We start from the raw sequence: 20524 nt of genomic DNA, 5'->3' as shown, positions 1-20524 counted from the left end.
AACAATTTGGGTTTCTGCAACAGCTATTTCGGTTTCATATATCTAATAACTGATGGACTGAGTAATATTTCTGGATTGAAATGAGGTTTATTGTACTAAGAGAAAATGTGCAATCCACATGTAAAAAAAATTTAGACGGTTCAAAAGTATGGGCACCCTTATCAATTTCTTAATTTGAACACTCCTAACTACTTACTAAAGCACTAAATTAGTTTTTTAACCTCATTGAGCTTTGAACTTCATAGGCAGGTGTATCATGAGAAAAGGTATTTAAGGTGGCCACTTGCAAGTTGTTCTCCTATTTGAATCTCCTATGAAGAGTGGCATCATGGGCTCCTCAAAACAACCCTCAAATGATCTGAAAACAAAGATTATTCAACATAGTTGTTCAGGGGAAGGATACAAAAAGTTGTCTCAGAGATTTAAACTGTCAGTTTCCACTGTGAGGAACATAGTAAGGAAATGGAAGAACACAGGTACAGTTCTTGTTACGCCCAGAAGTGGCAGGCCAACAAAAATATCAGAAACGCAGAGAAGAAGAATGGTGAGAACAGTCAAGGACAATCCACAGACCACCTCCAAAGACCTGCAGAATCATCTTGCTGCAGATGGTGTCAATGTGCATCGGTCAACAATACAGTGCACATTGCACAAGGAGAAGCTGTATGGGAGAGTGATGCGAAAGAAGCCATTTCTGCAAGCACACCACAAACAGAGTCGCCTGAGGTATGCAAAAGCACATTTGGACAAGCCAGTTACATTTTGGAAGAAGGTCCTGTGGACTGATGAAACAAAGATTGAGTTGTTTGGTCATACAAAAAGGTGTTATGCATGGAGGCAAAAAAACACGGCATTCCAAGAAAAGCACTTGCTACCCACAGTAAAATTTGGTGGAGGTTCCATCATGCTTTGGGGCTGTGTGGCCAATGTCGGCATCGGGAATCTTGTTAAAGTTGAGGGTCGCATGGATTCAACTCAGTATCAACAGATTCTTGACAATAATGTGCAAGAATCAGTGACGAAGTTGAAGTTACGCAGTCGCAGGGGATGGATATTTCCGTAAGACAATGATCCAAAACCCCGCTCCAAATCTACTCAGGCATTCATGCAGAGGAACAATTACAATGTTCTGGAATGGCCATCCCAGTCCCCAGACCTGAATATCATTGAAAATCTGTGGGATGATTTGAAGCATGCTGTCCATGCTCGGCGACCATCAAACTTAACTGAACTGGAATTGTTTTGTAAACAAGAATGGTCAAATATACCTTCATCCAGGATCCAGGAACTCATTAAAATCTACAGGAAGCGACTAGAGGCTGTTATTTTTGCAAAAGGAGGATCTACAAAATATTAATGTCACTTTTATGTTGAGGTACCCATACTTTTGTACCGGTCAAATTTTGTTTAAATGCGGATTGCACATTTTCTGTTAGTACAATAAACCTGATTTCAATCCAGAAATATTACTCAGTCCATCAGTTATTAAGTTATTAGATATATGAAACTGAAATAGCTGTTGCAAAAACCCAAATTGTTTTAAAGAAAAAAGTTTAACATTAATAGGGGTGCCCAAACTTTTTCATATGACTGTAAGTGTAGCGGTAGCTCTGGGTGGACCCCACCAGGTCAGGGGCCTGGTGCACCCGCCCGCTTGACCCCTTCTTTGTGGTAGATTAAACCTAAGATAAAAATAATATGGGCATATACTCTGTTGTAAATACGTAAAAAAAATACTGCATATAAATAAATAACATAGGGTACTTAGTAAACACTGTTTTTGATAAAAAAAGCGTAAAGTCATCCCACCGCGATAATGTGTACCCAATCGGGACAGTACCTACACTCTCTAATGCTAAAACCTTACCGTGTGTCAGAAAAGAGCACAATGTGAATAAGGGCAGAGAGTGACTGGATCCTGACTATGGACACCCAGCCATGGAAGGCATTATTAATGGTCAATGTGAACACGCTCTTATAATTTAAATGTGATCCATATTCTGGCTTATTCTTTTGGGCTTGCAACTGCATATACTATAGAAACATCATAGGTTTTGATTTGGGGAAAATTCATTTAACTATATAAACCGGACAAAAGTCTTATTTTTTTTAAAATGTTTCTGCTTGATAACTGTTCCAAATTTCACTACTGATTCAACACCCCATAGCCCCCCTAAAAATAGAAAAAAAACAAGCAAAAATGTTTAATTTCCCAATTGTGTGTGTATGTGTGGTGTATGTGTGGTGTGTGTATGTGTGGTGTGTGTATGTGTGGTGTGTGTATATGTGTGTGTGGTGCGTGTATGTGTGGTGTGTGTATATGTGTGTGTGTGTATGTGTGGTGTGTGTATGTGTGTGTGTGTATGTGTGGTGTGTGTATATGTATAAATATATATATGTGTGTGTGTGTGTGTGTATGTAATTTTCAGCCAGAAAGATCCAAATAAAAAACGTTTAGTGTGAACATTGCCTTAGGCTTTACCAGCAAAAGATATAGCCGTAAATCAATTGGTTCTGACAACTGGATATTTGTTCCATTACTTAGAACGGCTACGGTATGTCTTTTTCTTTTCAAATTTGCTGCGGTCCTAAACGTATAATTAGTTTTTGGACATGATGTAGGATGGATATTTACAACAGTGGGTAGAAATTTGCTAATTTGGAAAATGATGCCCTTAGGGGTCCTAATGAATGGTATCAGGATTCAGCTTGTCTTTGTGTCTAGGGCCAATTTTTAAGGTGCATCAACACGGAATGATTATCGTGAACCACTGCCAATCAACCGACGAGCAAGTAAAAACAATTGTATATTGAGTGATATGGATCCGCCCAATGTAATTTGCTGCTTACTTTTTGATATTGTATGCACAACATACCACCTGGAAGTGTATAGAATAGATACATCTGCTGTGCACGGCCTGGAAGAAGTCTGGTAGGATTTCTTAGGGTCACTGGTGAAGGTGGTAAGTAGGGATCATGCATTAGCTGCAGTGACGGCGATGAATGATCCAAACACAGGGGTATGGCACAGATAAGAACTTTATTAACAGCTAGCTGTAGTACCCGGGCGTTGTCTCTTTCCCTGTCTGTCTCTGTGTGTCTGTCTGTGTCTATATCTCTGTCTATCGCTCTGTGTCTGTCTCTATCTGTCTCTCTCTATCTCTGTGTCTCTCTATCTCTGTGTCTGTCTCTATTTCTCTCTTTTCCTGTCTGTCTCTCTCTATCTCTTTGCCCGTCTGTGTCTCTCTATCTCTATCTCTCTCCCCGTCTGTCTCTCTCCCCGTCTGTCTCTTTCCCCATCTGTCTCTTTCCCCGTCTGTCTCTCTGTCTGTCTCTCTGTCTGTCTCTCTGTCTGTCTCTATCTCTCTCTCTTTCCTGGCTGTCTCTCTGTCTTTTCCTTGGCTGTCTCTTTTTGTCTCTTTTCCCGTCTGTCTCTTTCTCTTTTCCCGTCTGTCTCTGTCTCTTTTCCCGTCTGTCTTGGTCTCTTTCGCCATTTGTCTTTCTCTTTCCCTGTCTCTCTCCCTGTCTCTTTCTCTCTCTCTTTTCCTGTCTCTGTCTGTCTCTTCCCCTGTCCGTCTCTTTCCATGTCTGTGTGCCGCCCCCGTGGCAGCAGCTGAGCTGCTCGGATCCAGGTGCTCAGAGGCTCGAGGGTCTCCGTACCCAGGGGTCGTGCGGCCACTCAAATGAAGGGAGTATTTACAAGGGATTATAGAGTTTGTGACGCCACCAGTGGTGTATGGTAATTGGGGGTACCACCGCTGCAGTTGGGAGTACCCGGGGATGATGGAACGGGGCAGCAAGATGTTAGAAACCTCCACGGGTAGGGGGAATGCCCCGGGACTCGGTGTGTGGGAATAGGCCGTGGGATGCAGGGGTCCCCTTGCCATGATCCCCTGCGCCCGGGGGTCCACTCCTCTAGGCCCAGACCACTGTCTGCCACCTAGACAGTCTCCTATCTGCAAGGAGTTTGTATGTTCTACTCGTGTTTGCGTGGGTTTCCTCCGGGTACTCAGGTTTCCTCCCACACTCCAAAGACATACTGATAGGGACTCCAGATTGTGAGCCCCAATGGGGACAGTATTGCCAATGTATGTAAAGCACTGTGGAATTAATAGCGCTATATAAATGAATAAAATTAATTATTATTAATTATTAACTCACACATAAGCTGTCCTATACTAACAATGTCCTTCGTTGCCTATAGCAACCAATCAGAGCTCCTTGACCTTTAACAAAAAAGAAGCAGAGCTGTGATTGGTTGCTATAGGCCACCTGATAAATATCCAGGGTAACTGTCAAAACAGCCAATAGATTACCTCAAACATCCAGTCTGTGTCTTTTTCTGTGTGTCCTTCTATGCATGCGTCTCTTTCTATGTCTCTGTGTGTGTCTATTTATGTGTTTGTTTCTTTCTGTGTGTGTCTATCTCTATGTGTCTCTTTCTGTCTGTGTGTATCTTTCTGTGTGTATCTTTCTATGTGTGTCTTTCTATGCATGTGTCTCTTTCTATGTGTGTCTCTTTCTGTGTGTGTGTGTGTGTGTGTGTCTTTCAGTGTATGGGGGGTCTCTCTGTGTGTCTCTTTCTCTGTCCATAATAGGAGTCTATAATAACAGATCCATTCCCAGCTCCATTGACTTTTATGTAAGTGGGTTTTTGGTGAATAACTGTAAAGCACGGGGTTAAATTTTACCCTTGAAACAGTCTATGACATTCCCTGACTCAAATGAGGTGTCTGTGAAAAATGTTGTGATTTGTAAATGCGACGGTGCAGATTCCTTTAGTGGACATACACACACACACACACACACACACACACACACACACACACACACACATGTCGCGGGCGGGGAGGAGGGTGTCAGCACACCGCGCTCACCCCTTCTGCTCGGGTCCGGCTGCTCAGTGGTGGCTCGAGCCGTAGGCCGGATCCCGGGGGTTTTCTCAAGCGGCACTCCTCGCCCGTGAGTGAAAGGGGGGTTGTTTGGGGTGTTGGGATAATGTCCGTGACGCCACCCACGGTTGTGGTGATGTGTAGCACCACCGCTGCTCAATGCGGGGATCCCGGGGATGGTGATGGGGAGCAGCCAGGTGTTGTGTTGCCCCTCCATGGGTAGGGGTGGGTGATCCCGGGGCCCGGTGATGGCTTGTGAGGTGCAGGGCCTGGTGGGCGCAGGGACGCGGGGGGCAGCGCTGTGCCTTGCGGCACTATGGTACTCACTCAGCCTGAGACTTGGACACAGTTTGTACGGTAAACCAAACGGCTGGTAGGACGGTCCCACAGACGGCTGCTTTGCTTCCCCGGTAGGTGACGGTGATGTCCCTCTTCCTTGCACCTGTATGTACGGATGGTTGCGATGGGTCCCCACCGGTAACCCGCTCCCCGGCTTCAAGCTGGGCCGGAGGAGCACTACACTTTGCCTGCAGGCGCTGGCCCTCAGAGACTGGTGCCCTGGCGGTGGCGGTGCCTCTGTTGTACAGGTTGGACTGTTGCCTTCAATCGGGACTTGGTTGTTGGGGGAATCTACGTCCCCTTCACTGACGGATTCGGCAAATTTGGCGACTCCTAGCCTTGCCGGGGTCCGAGAGGCCCCTGCCCTGGTGCTGACTGTCCTTCGGAACACTGCTCCAGACCACCGGGCACACAGCCAACGGGGTCCTTCCAGGAACTTCCAAACGGTCCCCCTCCGGACAGTCACCGCCGTCGCTGACCTTGCTGTTCTGGCCCTACACAAAGCTGGGCTCTCAGGCTTTCCTTCCTTCTTGTCACCTCACTTGCTTTCCTCCTTTACTCCTCTTTCTCTCCTTACTTTCACCTCGTTGTTTACACTTGCCCTCCCTGGGCTAATCTGCCTGACACTTCCTGCCTCCAGAGCTGTGAGCTCCTTGGTGGGCGGAGCCAACCGCCTGGCCCACCCCCTGGTGTGCATCATCAGACTCCTGGAGGAAGGCAACAAGGATTTTTGGTTCAGCTTAGGTGTGCCTACCTGGGGTGTGGGGTGTGGTGGTGTGTGACCTGTGACCCCTGGCTTGCCCAGGGCGACACATTCCCCCTTAGCAAAATGCAGACCGTCCGCGGGCTGCCGTCCTACACCGGTTTTATTTTTCTGTAAAAGGGATAACAGGGTTAAACAAACATACATAACATTTTTAATAACTTCTTCCCAAGATGGGAGGCACATTTACTTTTAACGTTTCAACGGTATACGGTCACGGTTTCTGCTCTCTCCCACCCAAGTAACCTGGCCCTGATGCTGCCCCTAAAACCCAGGCAGCACCCCTTGACCCACAGTCCAGCACACGGTACCCGAGCGGGATCTGTCCTTCCCTCCAGAGGGTAGCCACCGGTTCCCTTTGGTGGCGGGGCCCTGGCCTGCTCTGCTCAGGGCCCTCCCTCCAACCTGCCTCTCCGGAGGCGGCACTGCGGAAACGGTAACGGTAACCAACATTTTTACAAGCCACTAACGTTTGTGGTTGCCCTGCAAAGTTCACGGGCTTGTCCATGGATAGTTCCCATGCATTTTTAAACGGTCCCCACGGGGACAACGGTGCCGGCTCCGGCCGGTTGCAAATCACAGCAGACAATCTGATGAAAACTCGGTGATCATCATTTTCATTTTTCAAAACTTTCAACAAACAATGGTGGTCCCAACGGGGACTGTGCAGCGGCACTCCGCTGCCTTCTGCGGCTCAGCAGTCCATTCTCACTCGTGGGGCTCTAGTGCCACCTTCACATGGTGCACCACTCTGGACCCCAATGGTAGCTCGCTGCAGGCGATCTTCTTCCATATACATGCGGGCATGCACATCCGCTCTACACCCCTCTCGGGCATCGATCTCCCTGCGCAGCTGCTGTTGCCGCCGCTCCCAGCCGGGAGTACTTTCTGTTTGCTCCGGTTCAGCGTGTGCGGGGGACGGACCCAGCCAGAGTCCCTCCGTGTCGGCTACGACCGGCACCTTCAGTAATGAGGGACCCCGCTGTGACATGGCCTCCTCTGCCTCCTGGCAGCTGCATCCCCGCCGTGCCTCCGGTGCATCTTTGCTGACGGGCTCAGCCTTTGGCTTCTTCCATAGAAGCGGTTCAGGGTGGTCATGAGCTTCTGCTGCAGGTCGGTCCGCCGGGGCGGATTGGCAGGGTACCGCTACCGGTGGTGGTGGTAGCGGGCCTAGTGGCGGGGCAGCAGCAGCTAACGCGGATAGCGGGAGAGGCAGCAGGGTGAACGGGTGTAGGCCGGGCCCCTCAGCCGCAGCGGCCGATCCCTCGGGAATACAGGGACGTGGGTCTCTTACCCGTTCCTCCAAATCTTCCTCCACCTCGCATCTCCGCATAGCAGCCACCGCTTCCACCATGTCGGCCTCCCACTCCTCCAGGAGGAGCTGCATGGGGACCTGCAGACGGCTGCTTAGCTGGGCGGTCCGGACTTCCACCCACGCCGCCATGCCGGGCGCGGGGACCACGGTGTTGTTGGTCGGACTCAGCATCTTTAGCAGCGGCCTCTTCCAGGAACCAATAAATGGCCGCAGGGTCCTGGCGTCCCTGCTTCCACAGCCGCGCTCACATGCGGCCAGCCGCCATCGCGTCCCCCTTAGCTCTTTCTGGCCCCTCCTCTCTCGGGGCGGGATTTTGGCCTTCGCGCCTCTACTGCTCGAGAAGACGCTCGAGCGGGAACTTTTCGCGCCAAAGATGGCGGCTTCTGAAATTTTTCTGCCGGATACCTCCGGCGGTAACAAGGCGCACCTCTACCAGACGGCAGAGCGGTAAGATCCTGTTCGTGACGCCAAGTTGTCGCGGGCGGGGAGGAGGGTGTCAGCACACCGCGCTCACCCCTTCTGCTCGGGTCCGGCTGCTCAGTGGTGGCTCGAGCCGTAGGCCGGATCCCGGGGGTTTTCTCGAGCGGCACTCCTCGCCCGTGAGTGAAAGGGGGGTTGTTTGGGGTGTTGGGATAATGTCCGTGACGCCACCCACGGTTGTGGTGATGTGTAGCACCACCGCTGCTCAATGCGGGGATCCCGGGGATGGTGATGGGGAGCAGCCAGGTGTTGTGTTGCCCCTCCGTGGGTAGGGGTGGGTGATCCCGGGGCCCGGTTTTGGCTTGTGAGGTGCAGGGCCTGGTGGGCGCAGGGACGCGGGGGCAGCGCTGTGCCTTGCGGCACTATGGTACTCACTCAGCCTGAGACTTGGACACAGTTTGTACGGTAAACCAAACGGCTGGTAGGACGGTCCCACAGACGGCTGCTTTGCTTCCCCGGTAGGTGACGGTGATGTCCCTCTTCCTTGCACCTGTATGTACGGATGGTTGCGATGGGTCCCCACCGGTAACCCGCTCCCCGGCTTCAAGCTGGGCCGGAGGAGCACTACACTTTGCCCGCAGGCGCTGGCCCTCAGAGACTGGTGCCCTGGCGGTGGTGGTGCCTCTGTTGTACAGGTTGGACTGTTGCCTTCAATCGGGACTTGGTTGTTGGGGGAATCTACGTCCCCTTCACTGACGGATTCGGCAAATTTGGCGACTCCTAGCCTTGCCGGGGTCCGAGAGGCCCCTGCCCTGGTGCTGACTGTCCTTCGGAACACTGCTCCAGACCACCGGGCACACAGCCAACGGGGTCCTTCCAGGAACTTCCAAACGGTCCCCCTCCGGACAGTCACCACCGTCGCTGACCTTGCTGTTCTGGCCCTACACAAAGCTGGGCTCTCAGGCTTTCCTTCCTTCTTGTCACCTCACTTGCTTTCCTCCTTTACTCCTCTTTCTCTCCTTACTTTCACTTCGTTGTTTACACTTGCCCTCCCTGGGCTAATCTGCCTGACACTTCCTGCCTCCAGAGCTGTGAGCTCCTTGGTGGGCGGAGCCAACCGCCTGGCCCACCCCCTGGTGTGCATCATCAGACTCCTGGAGGAAGGCAACAAGGATTTTTGGTTCAGCTTAGGCGTGCCTACCTGGGGTGTGGGGTGTGGTGGTGTGTGACCTGTGACCCCTGGCTTGCCCAGGGCGACACACACACACACACACACACACACACACACATATACATACATACATACATACATACATACACACACACACACACACACACACACACACACACACACACACACACACACATATATTCAGCTTTATATATTAGTATCAAGGCATCTTAAAGTTTCATTGCAGCCTACTACCCCAATTTGAGATCAGCAATCCCTGGAACTTAATAAGAAGGGAACTTTACCAAGTCACCTTTTTATGGCTTGGTAAAGGCCCTACGTTGGCCGAAACGTCGCACTGTTTTCATCCCCTCATGTATATTGGGACCAATAAAGATGTTTCTAATTGATGAAGGAGTCTTCGGTGCCTTGGATATTACAAAAATGGACATATTTGGTGTCCCTGTAATCATAATGACCCGCACAACACAGCGATCAGATTATTTATGCTGTAAAAACATGGCGTGATTAATTATTTTTCTCTAATAAATCCATGAAAAAAAATAATAAAGATGTCGGCAGTGTTCACATGTAGCGTAAATGCTCCAATATTTTTAATGCTTTTTTCCTGCACATTTTCTTCAGGTGTCTGTATGTCAATGCAATAACAATCTTCTTTGATTATTGTGTGTTTACGGGATTTTTAATGCGTTTCCCCCATTATTTGAAGCTGTTTTGGTGCAGATGTGAATCTGGGTTTTTAATCCTTTTTTAATAGTACAGAAAAGCTTTGATTTTGCGTTTAAAAATACAAAGGCGAGTTTTTCTTCTTGCGTTTTTCCAGGCTCCACATAGAAGCATCAAAACTGTGTGCAGTTCTTTAGATGCGGAGTGGGTCGAATTTTCATGAAATAACATCCATTTTGCTTGGACAAAAAATACAGTCAAAATTCAATAACCAGGAAAATATTGTTATTGTGTAGTTTGGTGTGGATACCTGCAGAAAACAAAAGAACACAGTATTTATGCAATATGTGAACACGGCCTTACAGACACAAAAAAAAGCAAGATATCATATCGTGAAGCGTACATCAAGATGAGAACGTTCTGATTGCTATGACTATGAATGAATGAATAGTCCTGGGCACCTGCTGAATGTACACTGCCAAATGGCCAGAGTCACACTTGTGAGAGACTCGTGCAAGTTTTGCATCACATCACCCGACATGGCCTGCAGCTCTCCTGACAGGAGCATCTCAGCTGCATAGAAATACATGCAGCTGACCCACTCCTGTCAGGAGAGTATGTGGCCACGCCGGGTGATGCGATGTGAGACTCGCGCGAGTCTCTCGCAAGTATGACTCCAGCCTAAGGTTTGTGAGTCTGTTTGTTGCTGCCGATAATAGCTTCAGCTTATGCTCTTGCCATTCCTGTGTTTGTGGTGAACCTATTCTTGGTGAACAGTATTTTACTATTTGAGTGTTCTGCGATTTTCTTTCTCCGTTTTACTTTATTCCCTCCCGTACACATATAGTCTCTCCTTTGTGTTTGTGCACAAAGTGTACGAGTTTTGGTTTTTCCCCTGTCTGTGTCATTTTGTGTTGTTTGTTATGGTGTGTCCAGCCCACCCCAAGGTTGGAGGAGGGTGGTAGTAAGAACAGAGCTCGGACAGGAGTCAGAAGGCTCAGACCTCGCTGCCATCAAGCACAGCTCTGAGCTAAGGGACAGTGCAGGGACCCCAATCTGAGGGCCAGTATAGGTGTCCCTATTTAGTCATTTCATACCCCGCGATAGGCATCTCCTGACCACCATGACTGGTGTCTCTGGGCCATCTTTGGTAACACCTTTCCTCCACCTATGAATGAGCTTTATGATGTCTCCTACTTCATCTACTCAGCTGGCAAAGATTCACGCCTGTACATATGCAGGCCTATCAATCAATGGTGGAGGGGCACAATTACAAGGAAGAGAGGGGGCACTGATCATGGTCCAAAGATGCCCAATGAACCTCTCAGTGCTCAATAGAGTGCAACACTGAACAACGTCAAAGCTTGAATTTATCCCATACTGCGCTGCCTGGGGATAAAGTGGGCTTATTAGAGATGTATAATAAGGCTGAAGAATGTGGTGGTAATGGCTTTTATAGCGAAAACCTAATGACAGGTTCTCTTTAAACTAATAGCAGCCTCCTGTGCATCCTTTTTTTCTGTCACTTTCTTATTGTGGATTCATGACAAGTAACTTTAGTTGATGTCAGATAGTCCTACAGCTCTAAGGATAATCTTCTAGAATGTAAAAATGCAAAAATGAAGCTAAAGAAACAAATTATTGTTTATAGACTTCTTCAGTGTCTCTCCTTCTGTTGATGGTGCCTTGAACAATTAGCTGTGAGCAGTTCCTGCCATTAAATATATACTGTATATATACTGTGTATATACTGTAAACTGTGTGTGTGTATACTGTGTATATATATACAGTATATACTGTACACTGTGTGTGTGTGTATACTGTGTATATATTATTTCACCTATTAATGCATCCTGAAATATGTCCCACTCTTCTCTGTATGGACATCTATAAATCTTTTTAGTTTACTGGGTTTGGTTCTTTAGAAGACTTTTGTGAGGAGCTGGCCGCGAACAGAAAACTATTTAACGTTTTCAGCATGGGGCGCTGGTTGCGTTGATCTTGTTGTTATGTTTTTTTTATTAGATATGTGCTTTATTGTCAGTTTAAGGTCACTTACCTGTACACAATTGGAAGGGGAAGGGGTTGTAACCGTGTGTCATATTAGTTGGCCTCCTTGGACTCTAATGTAATCAGGCCTAAAGTAAAGGCCCCTTTACACACTGCAACATCGCTAACAACATCGCTGTAACGTCACCGGTTTTGTGACGTAATAGCGACCTCCCCAGCGACATTGCAGTGTGTGAAACGCATCAGCAACCTGGCCCCTGCTGTGAGGTTGCTGATCACTATAAATCTTTCAGGACCATTTTATGGTCCTTTGTTTCCCGCTGAGCAGCATGCATCGGTGTGTTTGGCACAGTTACAACGACTTCGTTAGCGACTTACCTTTCAAAAAGCTGCTTTACAACGTCCCCAATGACTAGCTAGGTCGTTCTGCAGGTCCATATCGCTGTTGCGTCGTTGGCCAGGTTTGCCTGTTTGACAGCTCACCAGCGACTCACCAGAGACTTTGTAGCGATCCCGGCCAGGTTGGGATCGCTGGTGGGATCGCTAGAAAGTCTCAGTGTGGAAAGGGGTCTTAAGATTCATTGTCTTGCATCTGGATGGAGGTTGTGTATCTATTGTTCTCCTCTGCAGGGGGCCTCCCTGATACAGAATCTTGCAGCCTAGCCGGAGACTACCCTCTTTCATGCTTGGAGTTACATTAAACAAATGTGTTACATTAAACAAATGTTTAAGTGGGTGGGATGTGATCACCTCTACTTATCCATGGGGCTGATCCCAAAAGAGGTACAAAAGCGAGGAGACGCACGTTTTTTGACAATGTTGGTGCTGTGATGTGTAGGGGAGAGGATCTGTTGTTGCAGCCAAGTTCTTGTGCACATGGATGGACTATAGAGTTTGGAGCTGGATACACGTGCTATGGTTGTGCAATCCGTCGTCTGGATTTGAGGAACTATCAAAAGGAGTATTGTTGCCGGCTGGAGCTGGATGCACATGCTACGGTCGTAGTATTTGTTGTTTCGAGGAACATAAGGATTAGGAATATGGTTACTGTAAGACCGTGTACAGAAGAAATAAATCGTTGAATCGTTAACCTGCCTAGGTGATTAATACAAGCACACAACCTCAGATCTTCACAACTTCCATAGAAGTAGGGCTAGCTCCTTATTTTTGTGGGCCCTACGAGAATGAGTCCCAGTCGGCCCCTTTAACAGATACATTCATGATTAGAATATAGACTATTATTTTATTTTTTATTCCATAAATTAATAGTACACATGAAAATATTACATTTTGTAATACTTTTTAAGAAAATCCGCTTTTTACACCTCAAGGATTTATCATTCGTTCTCAAAAATCTCAATTCACGGGTAAAATGCAACTTAAGTGAGTACAGACTTTCCTATTACTGAGATAGGAGATGACAATTGGTGCTCATAAAGTTCTGTGGAGAAGTGTAACTGTCATTTCAGGAGAACTTGCAGCAGAATGTCTGTGTGGCGCCCTGGACTAGCCAGGTCGTCACAGGGACTACAACACAAAACCCCACCCCAAGATAGGCACATCAGCCAGACACAAATCCTTGTTGCCTCCCTCAAGGGGCTGATGTCCACACCAGGTGGGGAGGAGCCAGGCGGTTGGCCCCACCCACTGAGGAGTTCACAGTCCTCGAGGCGGGAAAGGAAGTTAGTAGAGATCGGAGTAGGAGTCAGGAGAGGAGTGAAGTGGTAGTAGAGGAGCAAACTGACTGTGTCCGGGTACGTGGCCCGGGCATCGAGAGCAAGGTTGGCAGACGGTGATGGCCATCTGCAGGAGTGGCAGATCAACGCGGAACCGTAGGACCGGGGACGGGTGGTGGCCCGCCGGTACCGAACTGGGGAGCGAAGTGAAACCAGCACAAACCGGCAGGGCCTGCGGACCCCGACCAGGCTTGGAGTCGCCGTTAAACAGGTCAAATCCGTTAGTGACCGGAACCCCCGGGGTTTCCAAACAGCCAAGACCCGATTGAAGGCAACCGTCCAACCAGCAGAAGAGAAATACAGCTACCGCCACAGCTAGAGTTCCCAGGGCCAGAGCCTGTGGGCAAAAGGGCTCCTCCGGCGCATATCCACGCTGGGGAGCGGGTTACCAGTGGGAAGCCATCGGGACCGAAGATACACAAAAGGTGCAGGGAAAGGCAGCCACCACCAACCGTCCGGAAGAAACCACAGCAGCCGGCTGCGGGACCCGTCCATCCAGCCGTTTGTTTTACCAGAGACTTGCATCCATTTGTGGCTGAGTGAGTACTACCGTGCCGTCCGGTACTGCACTGCTCAGTCCAAGCGCCCCCTGCACCGTGCCAACCCTGCCTCCCCGTCACCTCACCGGGCCCCGGGACCACCAACCCCTACCCACGGAGGGGGAAACAACATCCCAGCTGCTCCCTGCCATCGCTCCCAGGATCCCTGTCAACAGCAGCGGTGATGTCCAATCTCACCACAACCCGTGGGTGGCGTCACGGACCAAATCCCCAAACCAAACTACCCCTTTCACTCACGGGCGAGGAGCGCCGCTCGAGTCCACGGATCCGGCCCACCACTCGAGCCACCGAGCAGCCGCAGCAGCGCCGGACCCGAGCGTTAGCGAGAGCGCAGCAGCGACGGCGTCCTCCCCGCCCGCGACATCTGTGTGTACTTCTAGCATTTCCCTTCTCTATAAAATATTAAAAGCACCAACTGCCTTCTCCTATTATTAATGGGAAAATGTGTCTGTCACGGTTCAGCTATGTGGAGCATTTTGCATTTAAAAATGCTCTGCTATGTGTCTTGTGCACGTGCTGACAGGTTGTCTTTCATCACTAGGGTCTATGCTGGGAGGTGCCTTCAAAGATGCGCCTTGTTCCTAGTGATTGCTCTGTTTCTTTACTGGGCTTGTGTCGCGGGCGGGGGACAGACCACAACCAGGGGGCCGCTCGAGGCGCTCGGATCCGGGCGGTGGCTGTGGCTCGAGTGGCAGCCGGATCCAGGGCTCGCACAGCCGTCTGTCGTCCACGAGTGAAAAGGGGTTATTTACAGGGGAAAGAGTCTTTGTCAGTGATGCGACCCGTGGGTTGCGGTGAGGGATGGTGACACCGCCGCTGCCTTGTATGTGAGTGCCTGGGGCTGATGGAGCGGGGAAGCAAGGTGGGATCCCCTCCACAGGTAGGGGAGGTGTAGTCCCAGGGCCCAGAGGATGGTGAGGGATTGCAGGGAGCAGGCAACTCACAGTTTGTTGTTGTGGTGCTGGATGAGCTGGTGCTGATTTGGACGGTCAGTAAACACACACAGTTCGTATTATAAACCAAGTTGCCAGTGACCGGTAGCCTCCGGCGGTTGCATTCGGGTCCCACACCCAGGTATAGCAAGCAGGGGTCCCTTCCTCCTGCACTCAGTGTTTGTGTCTTCACTGGGACAACTCCACTTGGAACGGGGAAGTCCACTCCCAGTACTGTGTATGTTGGGAGCTGTGGCCCGGGAAATCTGACCCTTGGGATCTCTGTGAGTTCTGACGGACACCCTATCCCCCACGTTGGGCTTCTGTTTTGCTCTCTGGGCTTTTGTAGAACAAGGCCTGAAACCTCATCCACGGCTGGTCAATTAACAAGGGTCTTGCAACTTTCCTCGCCCTAGGGTCCAAGTACCCCGACTGTGCACGGCCTCCGGACCAGATTCCCGCTGTCAGCACCGGCGGGCTACAACCCTGTCCCGGTCCACTTTAGGTCTCTCGCGACCGGATCTTTGTCGCCTGTGTTCCTGCTTGCCATCTGCCACCTAGTCCGGTAGTCCAGGGGCCCCAACCCCTGACTCGGCTGCACTTCACACTCCTCCACTCTCAACTGTCAGCATTGTTCTGTCTACTGTCTCTCTCTTGTCTGGACTAGTCCGCTTGAAACGGCCTCCAGACCGAATTTCCTCTCTCAGCACTGGCGGGCTACAACCCAGCCCCGGTCTACCTCAGGTTCCCCGTGACCGGATCTCTGTCGCCTGTGGCCCTCACTTCCACCTAGTCCGCGTAGCTAGTCCAGTAGTCCGGTGGTCCGGGGCTCCAACCTCGACTACCACCCTCTCCAGGGAGCTCCAATTCCCTCCTGTCAGCTCTCCACTGACTACAGCTCAACTGCCTAACACTCCTCTTTGTCACTTCCTGAGCTCTTCTCCTCGATCCCTCCCATTGTCCTGGGGGGGAGGGTGACTAGGGCTTGATTGGCTGGTGTATACCTGTATGGGGACTGTGTTGGAGGAGAATGGCCTGCATTTTGGTAGATTTGTGCATGCTCTGTGACAACCTGATTTTGCCAGGGCGTCATACTTGCTCTGTCTGAACTTCGCCAGTTGTACTTCCTTTTTGCTCTATGTGCTCTTGGCTCCTGTCTGGTGTAAGGGTTCTAATCTTGGCTTCTGACCTCGGACCTCTTCCTGACCACGTTTCTATCTGATCCATGAACCTTATATGTCACCTCCCGGCTTCTATATGGGGAGATAAGGTATGCCACACCAGTGACTATGGAAGGGGAATACATGTAATAGCAGAAACTGCTGTGTGAATACTGACATGAAAAATTCAATAGCTATTTGTAAGAATGAAATGTGAAAAATGGAACCTGCATTACTGCCATGAATATATGAATAAAGAGAAATTTAGCTACTGAATTGATCAATGCAATAGAGCCCCAACACTACGCCAAAGTATTTCTCTACGTTTGGGGTCCCTAGCTTATATGTGTCCCTCTCATGCAGTTAAAAAAACTTACCGTGTATGGGAAGCGGAGACCCAGGCTATATATACGATGTGGATTGGCAATAGGTGTGTATGGGGAGGGTTCACAAACGAAAAACTACTAACATTAAGGAATAACGTTTGGAACTCCATTCTATGTCTGAACTGGGTGCAAAAAACCTAAAAAACATCACTATGGGGAGATAAGGTATGCACACCAGTGACTATGTAAGGGGAATACATGTAATAGCAGAAACTGCTGTGTGAATACTGACATGAAAAATTCAATAGCTATTTGTAAGAATGAAATGTGAAAAATGGAACCTGCATTACTGCCATGAATATATGAATAAAGAGAAATTTAGCTACTGAATTGATCAATGCAATAGAGCCCCAACACTACGCCAAAGTATTTCTCTACGTTGGGGTCCCTAGCTTATATGTGTCCTCTCATGCAGTTAAAAAAAACTTACCGTGTATGGGAAGCGGAGACCCAGGCTATATATACGATGTGGATTGGCAATAGGTGTGTATGGGGAGGGTTCACAAACGAAAAACTACTAACATTAAGGAATAACGTTTGGAACTCCATTCTATGTCTGAACTGGGTGCAAAAAACCTAAAAAACATCCCCTTCCATAGTCACTGGTGTGCATACCCTTATCTCCCCATAGTGATGTTTTTTTAGGTTTTTAGCACCCAGTTCAGACATAGAATGGAGTTCCAAACGTTATTCCTTAATGTTAGTAGTTTTTCGTTTGTGAACCCTCCCCATACACACCTATTGCCAATCCACATCGTATATATAGCCTGGGTCTCCGCTTCCCATACACGGTAAGTTTTTTTAACTGCATGAGAGGACACACACAAGCTAGGGACCCCAACGTAGAGAAATACTTTGGCGTAGTGTTGGGGCTCTATTGCATTGATCAATTCAGTAGCTAAATTTCTCTTTATTCATATATTCATGGCAGTAATGCAGGTTCCATTTTTCACATTTCATTCTTACAAATAGCTATTGAATTTTTCATGTCAGTATTCACACAGCAGTTTCTGCGATTACATGTATTCCCCTTCCATAGTCACTGGTGTGCATACCTTATCTCCCCATAGTGATGTTTTTTAGTTTTTTTGCACCCAGTTCAGACATAGAATGGAGTTCCAAACGTTATTCCTTAACCTCCCGGCTTCTAACCTCGAACCTCTTCCTGACCACGTCTCTGTCTGCTCCCTGAACCTTATACGTTACGATCTGGCTTATGATCCCTGCTTGTCTGACTACCCTTCTATTCATACTGCTTGTAATGTCTATCATCTCAATGTCATCACTGAATACTGATTTGACAGATTTTACTCTTGAATTAAGAGTGAAAGACCAATCCAGTAAGCAGATTTTTCTGATAAGATGTATTACAAAGATGCTTATTTTCATGTGTAGAATTGAATAATGAAATTAAAATGACTTTAAGTATTCCCAGAATGGACAGTTACCATGAATCCTCAGGAGAGCTGTGGCCATCTGAAGTACCAGGGATCAGGGAAGGTGGTGAATGTTGGATTCTATGATTACCCCTCTCTTTGGATTGCAGTATGCCGCACAATGTAGACAGAAATTCTCACACATACACACGTGTCAGATCAGCTGTTTCACTATTTCTACATTTCCATGGAAACAAAGCAATATGCTGCACGGTTGTAGAACAACTTGCTAGAAAAAGGAGGCCGAGCAATCTGCGAGGGGAAATAAGTGACAAAAATGTCATTTTAGAATTACCAGTACTGACACCAGAGAATTTGGCTCTATCTATCCTATCTCCATCTATCTATCCCTCTATCTATCCCTCTATCTATCTATCTATCCTATCTCCATCTATCCCTCTATCTATCTATCTATCTATCCTATCTCCATCTATCTACAGTATCCCTCTATCTATTTATCTGTCCTATCTCTATCTATCTATCCATCTATCCCTCTATCTATCTATCCTATCTCTATCTATCTATCTATCCTATCTCTATCTATCCCTCTATCTATCTATCCTATCTCTATCTATCTATCTATCTATCCTATCTCTATCTACCCCTCTATCTATCTATCTATCTATCTATCTATCCTTCTATCTATCTATCTATCCCTCTATCTACCTATCTATCTATCTATCCTATCTCCATCTATCTATATATCCATCCTATCTCTATCTATCTATTTTTTTTATCTATCTATTGCTCCATCTTTTATCTGTCTATGTGAATGATTTGTTGGATAGATAGCTTAAAAAAAAAATCTATCCATTTATTTATTGATCTATTATTGTCACGCTGGGTACAGAGAAGTACCAAGTGAATGGCGAAAGGGAAGGGAAACCCGTGTCTAGGGAAGGGGAAGATGGTGATCCCTGACCAAACCTACCACTGGTCCCCTGGGTTCCCTCACCACCCTAGATAGGTTCCGCACATATACGCCTAGCCAGATACTTGACCCTGGCTGACCCTGATCTGGGCCCTAAATAGTGAATGGGTGGGATGAGCTCTTCTTCAACCCCACTAAACGCTAGAAGAAGACACAAGGAGGACACACAGGGGGAAAAACATGAACTACTTATCCACAGATAACTCAGGTAGAAGTTCAGCAAAGCTTCAGCAATGATACTACAGATGAGATCAAGCCACCTGCTTGCAACCAGAACTGAGTGAGCTGAATAATATCACCAGCATCAGTCCTGGGAAGATGGGAGTATTTAAGCAGAAGGGAAATACTGATAATCAGCAGCTGGATGGAAGGAGAGATCCACTGGGTCTTAAAGGGAGAAACCAAGTAGGAAAGCTACCTAGTACAATGAATACTAACAGCAGGAACAATGGAAAGTCAGGGAGCATTTTACGCAGCCAAACACTGTGACCGTCTATTGCCAGAAACCACATGACCGTCTGTCACCCGTGGTAACTATCTGTCTATCTATCCTTCTCTCTATCTCTATATCTATCTATCCTTCTCTCTATCTCTATATCTATCTATCCTTCTCTCTATCTCTATATCTGTCTATCCTTCTCTCCATCTCTATATCTATCTATCCTTCTCTCCATCTCTATATCTATCTATCCGTCTCTCCATCTCTATATCTATCTATCCGTCTCTCTATCTCTATATCTATCCTTCTCTCTATCTCGATATCTATCTATCCTTCTCTCCATCTCTATATTTATCTATCCTTCTCTCTATCTCTATATCTATCTATCCTTCTCTCATCTCTATATCTATCTATCCTTCTCTCTATCTCTATATTTATCCTTCTCTATATCTATCTATCCTTCTCTCTATCTCTATATTTATCCTTCTCTATATCTCTATATCTATCTATCCTTCTCTCTATCTCTATATCAATCTATCTTTCCTTATCTCTATATCTATCTATCCTTCTATCTCTATATCCATCTATCCTTCTCTCTATATCTATCTATCCTTCTCTCTATATCTATCTATCCTTCTCTCTATCTCTATATTTATCGATCCTTCTATCTATCTCTATATCTATCTATCCGTCATTTATCTATCAATCTATCTCTCTGAGGACTCCACACAATTCTCGATGCTCTCGTCCTTCCTTGGCACCAGTGTAATGTCAGTGTCACCGATATTTTTACGCCTTACTTATGTGTTGCATAGTGTAATTTATTGTACATGCTGCATATAACAACATGTTCTATTCATCGGCCCTCATGGATCGTATATATCTGTATTTATTCTAGTACTGGATAATAGCGGATGCAATATTTTTATGTTTTATTCCCAAACTGGAAAAAAGCAAATAATTAAATTAAAAAAAAATCCTATAATTGGATATGAAGCTATTCCTGCCCCAATTACAGCGTCTGCCTGCTCTCATTGCCAAAGATCTTGTAGGCACATATTCATGTAATTGTATACATATTAGCCTTACCATCATGACCTCTTTTTTCTCTGTCTAGCCCGTCACTCCAGATCTTCTGATGACCCCTAGTGACCGTGATGATGCCGAACTGGGGATGGAATACCCAGAGGACCGAGGGAATTGGTCAGGAAAGTTAGATTTTCTGCTGTCTTGCATCGGATACTGTGTCGGCTTGGGCAATGTCTGGAGGTTCCCATATAGAGCTTACACCAATGGAGGAGGTATTTATTATTTTTTTTAACAAATTCTCATAGTGAAGCAGCTTCA

The 20524-nt window shown here is 47.5% G+C and overlaps 1 protein-coding gene across 2 annotated transcripts in view; it reads left to right on the top strand.

Moving 5' to 3' along the window:
• The window catches only part of SLC6A7 (solute carrier family 6 member 7), a 192829-nt gene that overhangs the window by 18259 nt on the left and 154046 nt on the right, over positions 1-20524 (top strand). For both annotated transcript variants that reach the window (XM_075344365.1, XM_075344364.1), the window contains exon 2: positions 20295-20478. In XM_075344365.1, the coding sequence (XP_075200480.1) occupies positions 20295-20478 (184 nt within the window). The remainder of the gene's footprint in view (positions 1-20294; positions 20479-20524) is intronic.

This window comes from Anomaloglossus baeobatrachus, chromosome 4 (assembly GCF_048569485.1).
Source record: "Anomaloglossus baeobatrachus isolate aAnoBae1 chromosome 4, aAnoBae1.hap1, whole genome shotgun sequence".
Classification (NCBI taxonomy): domain Eukaryota; kingdom Metazoa; phylum Chordata; class Amphibia; order Anura; family Aromobatidae; genus Anomaloglossus; species Anomaloglossus baeobatrachus.
This window is presented reverse-complemented; position numbering and strand designations above follow the sequence as displayed.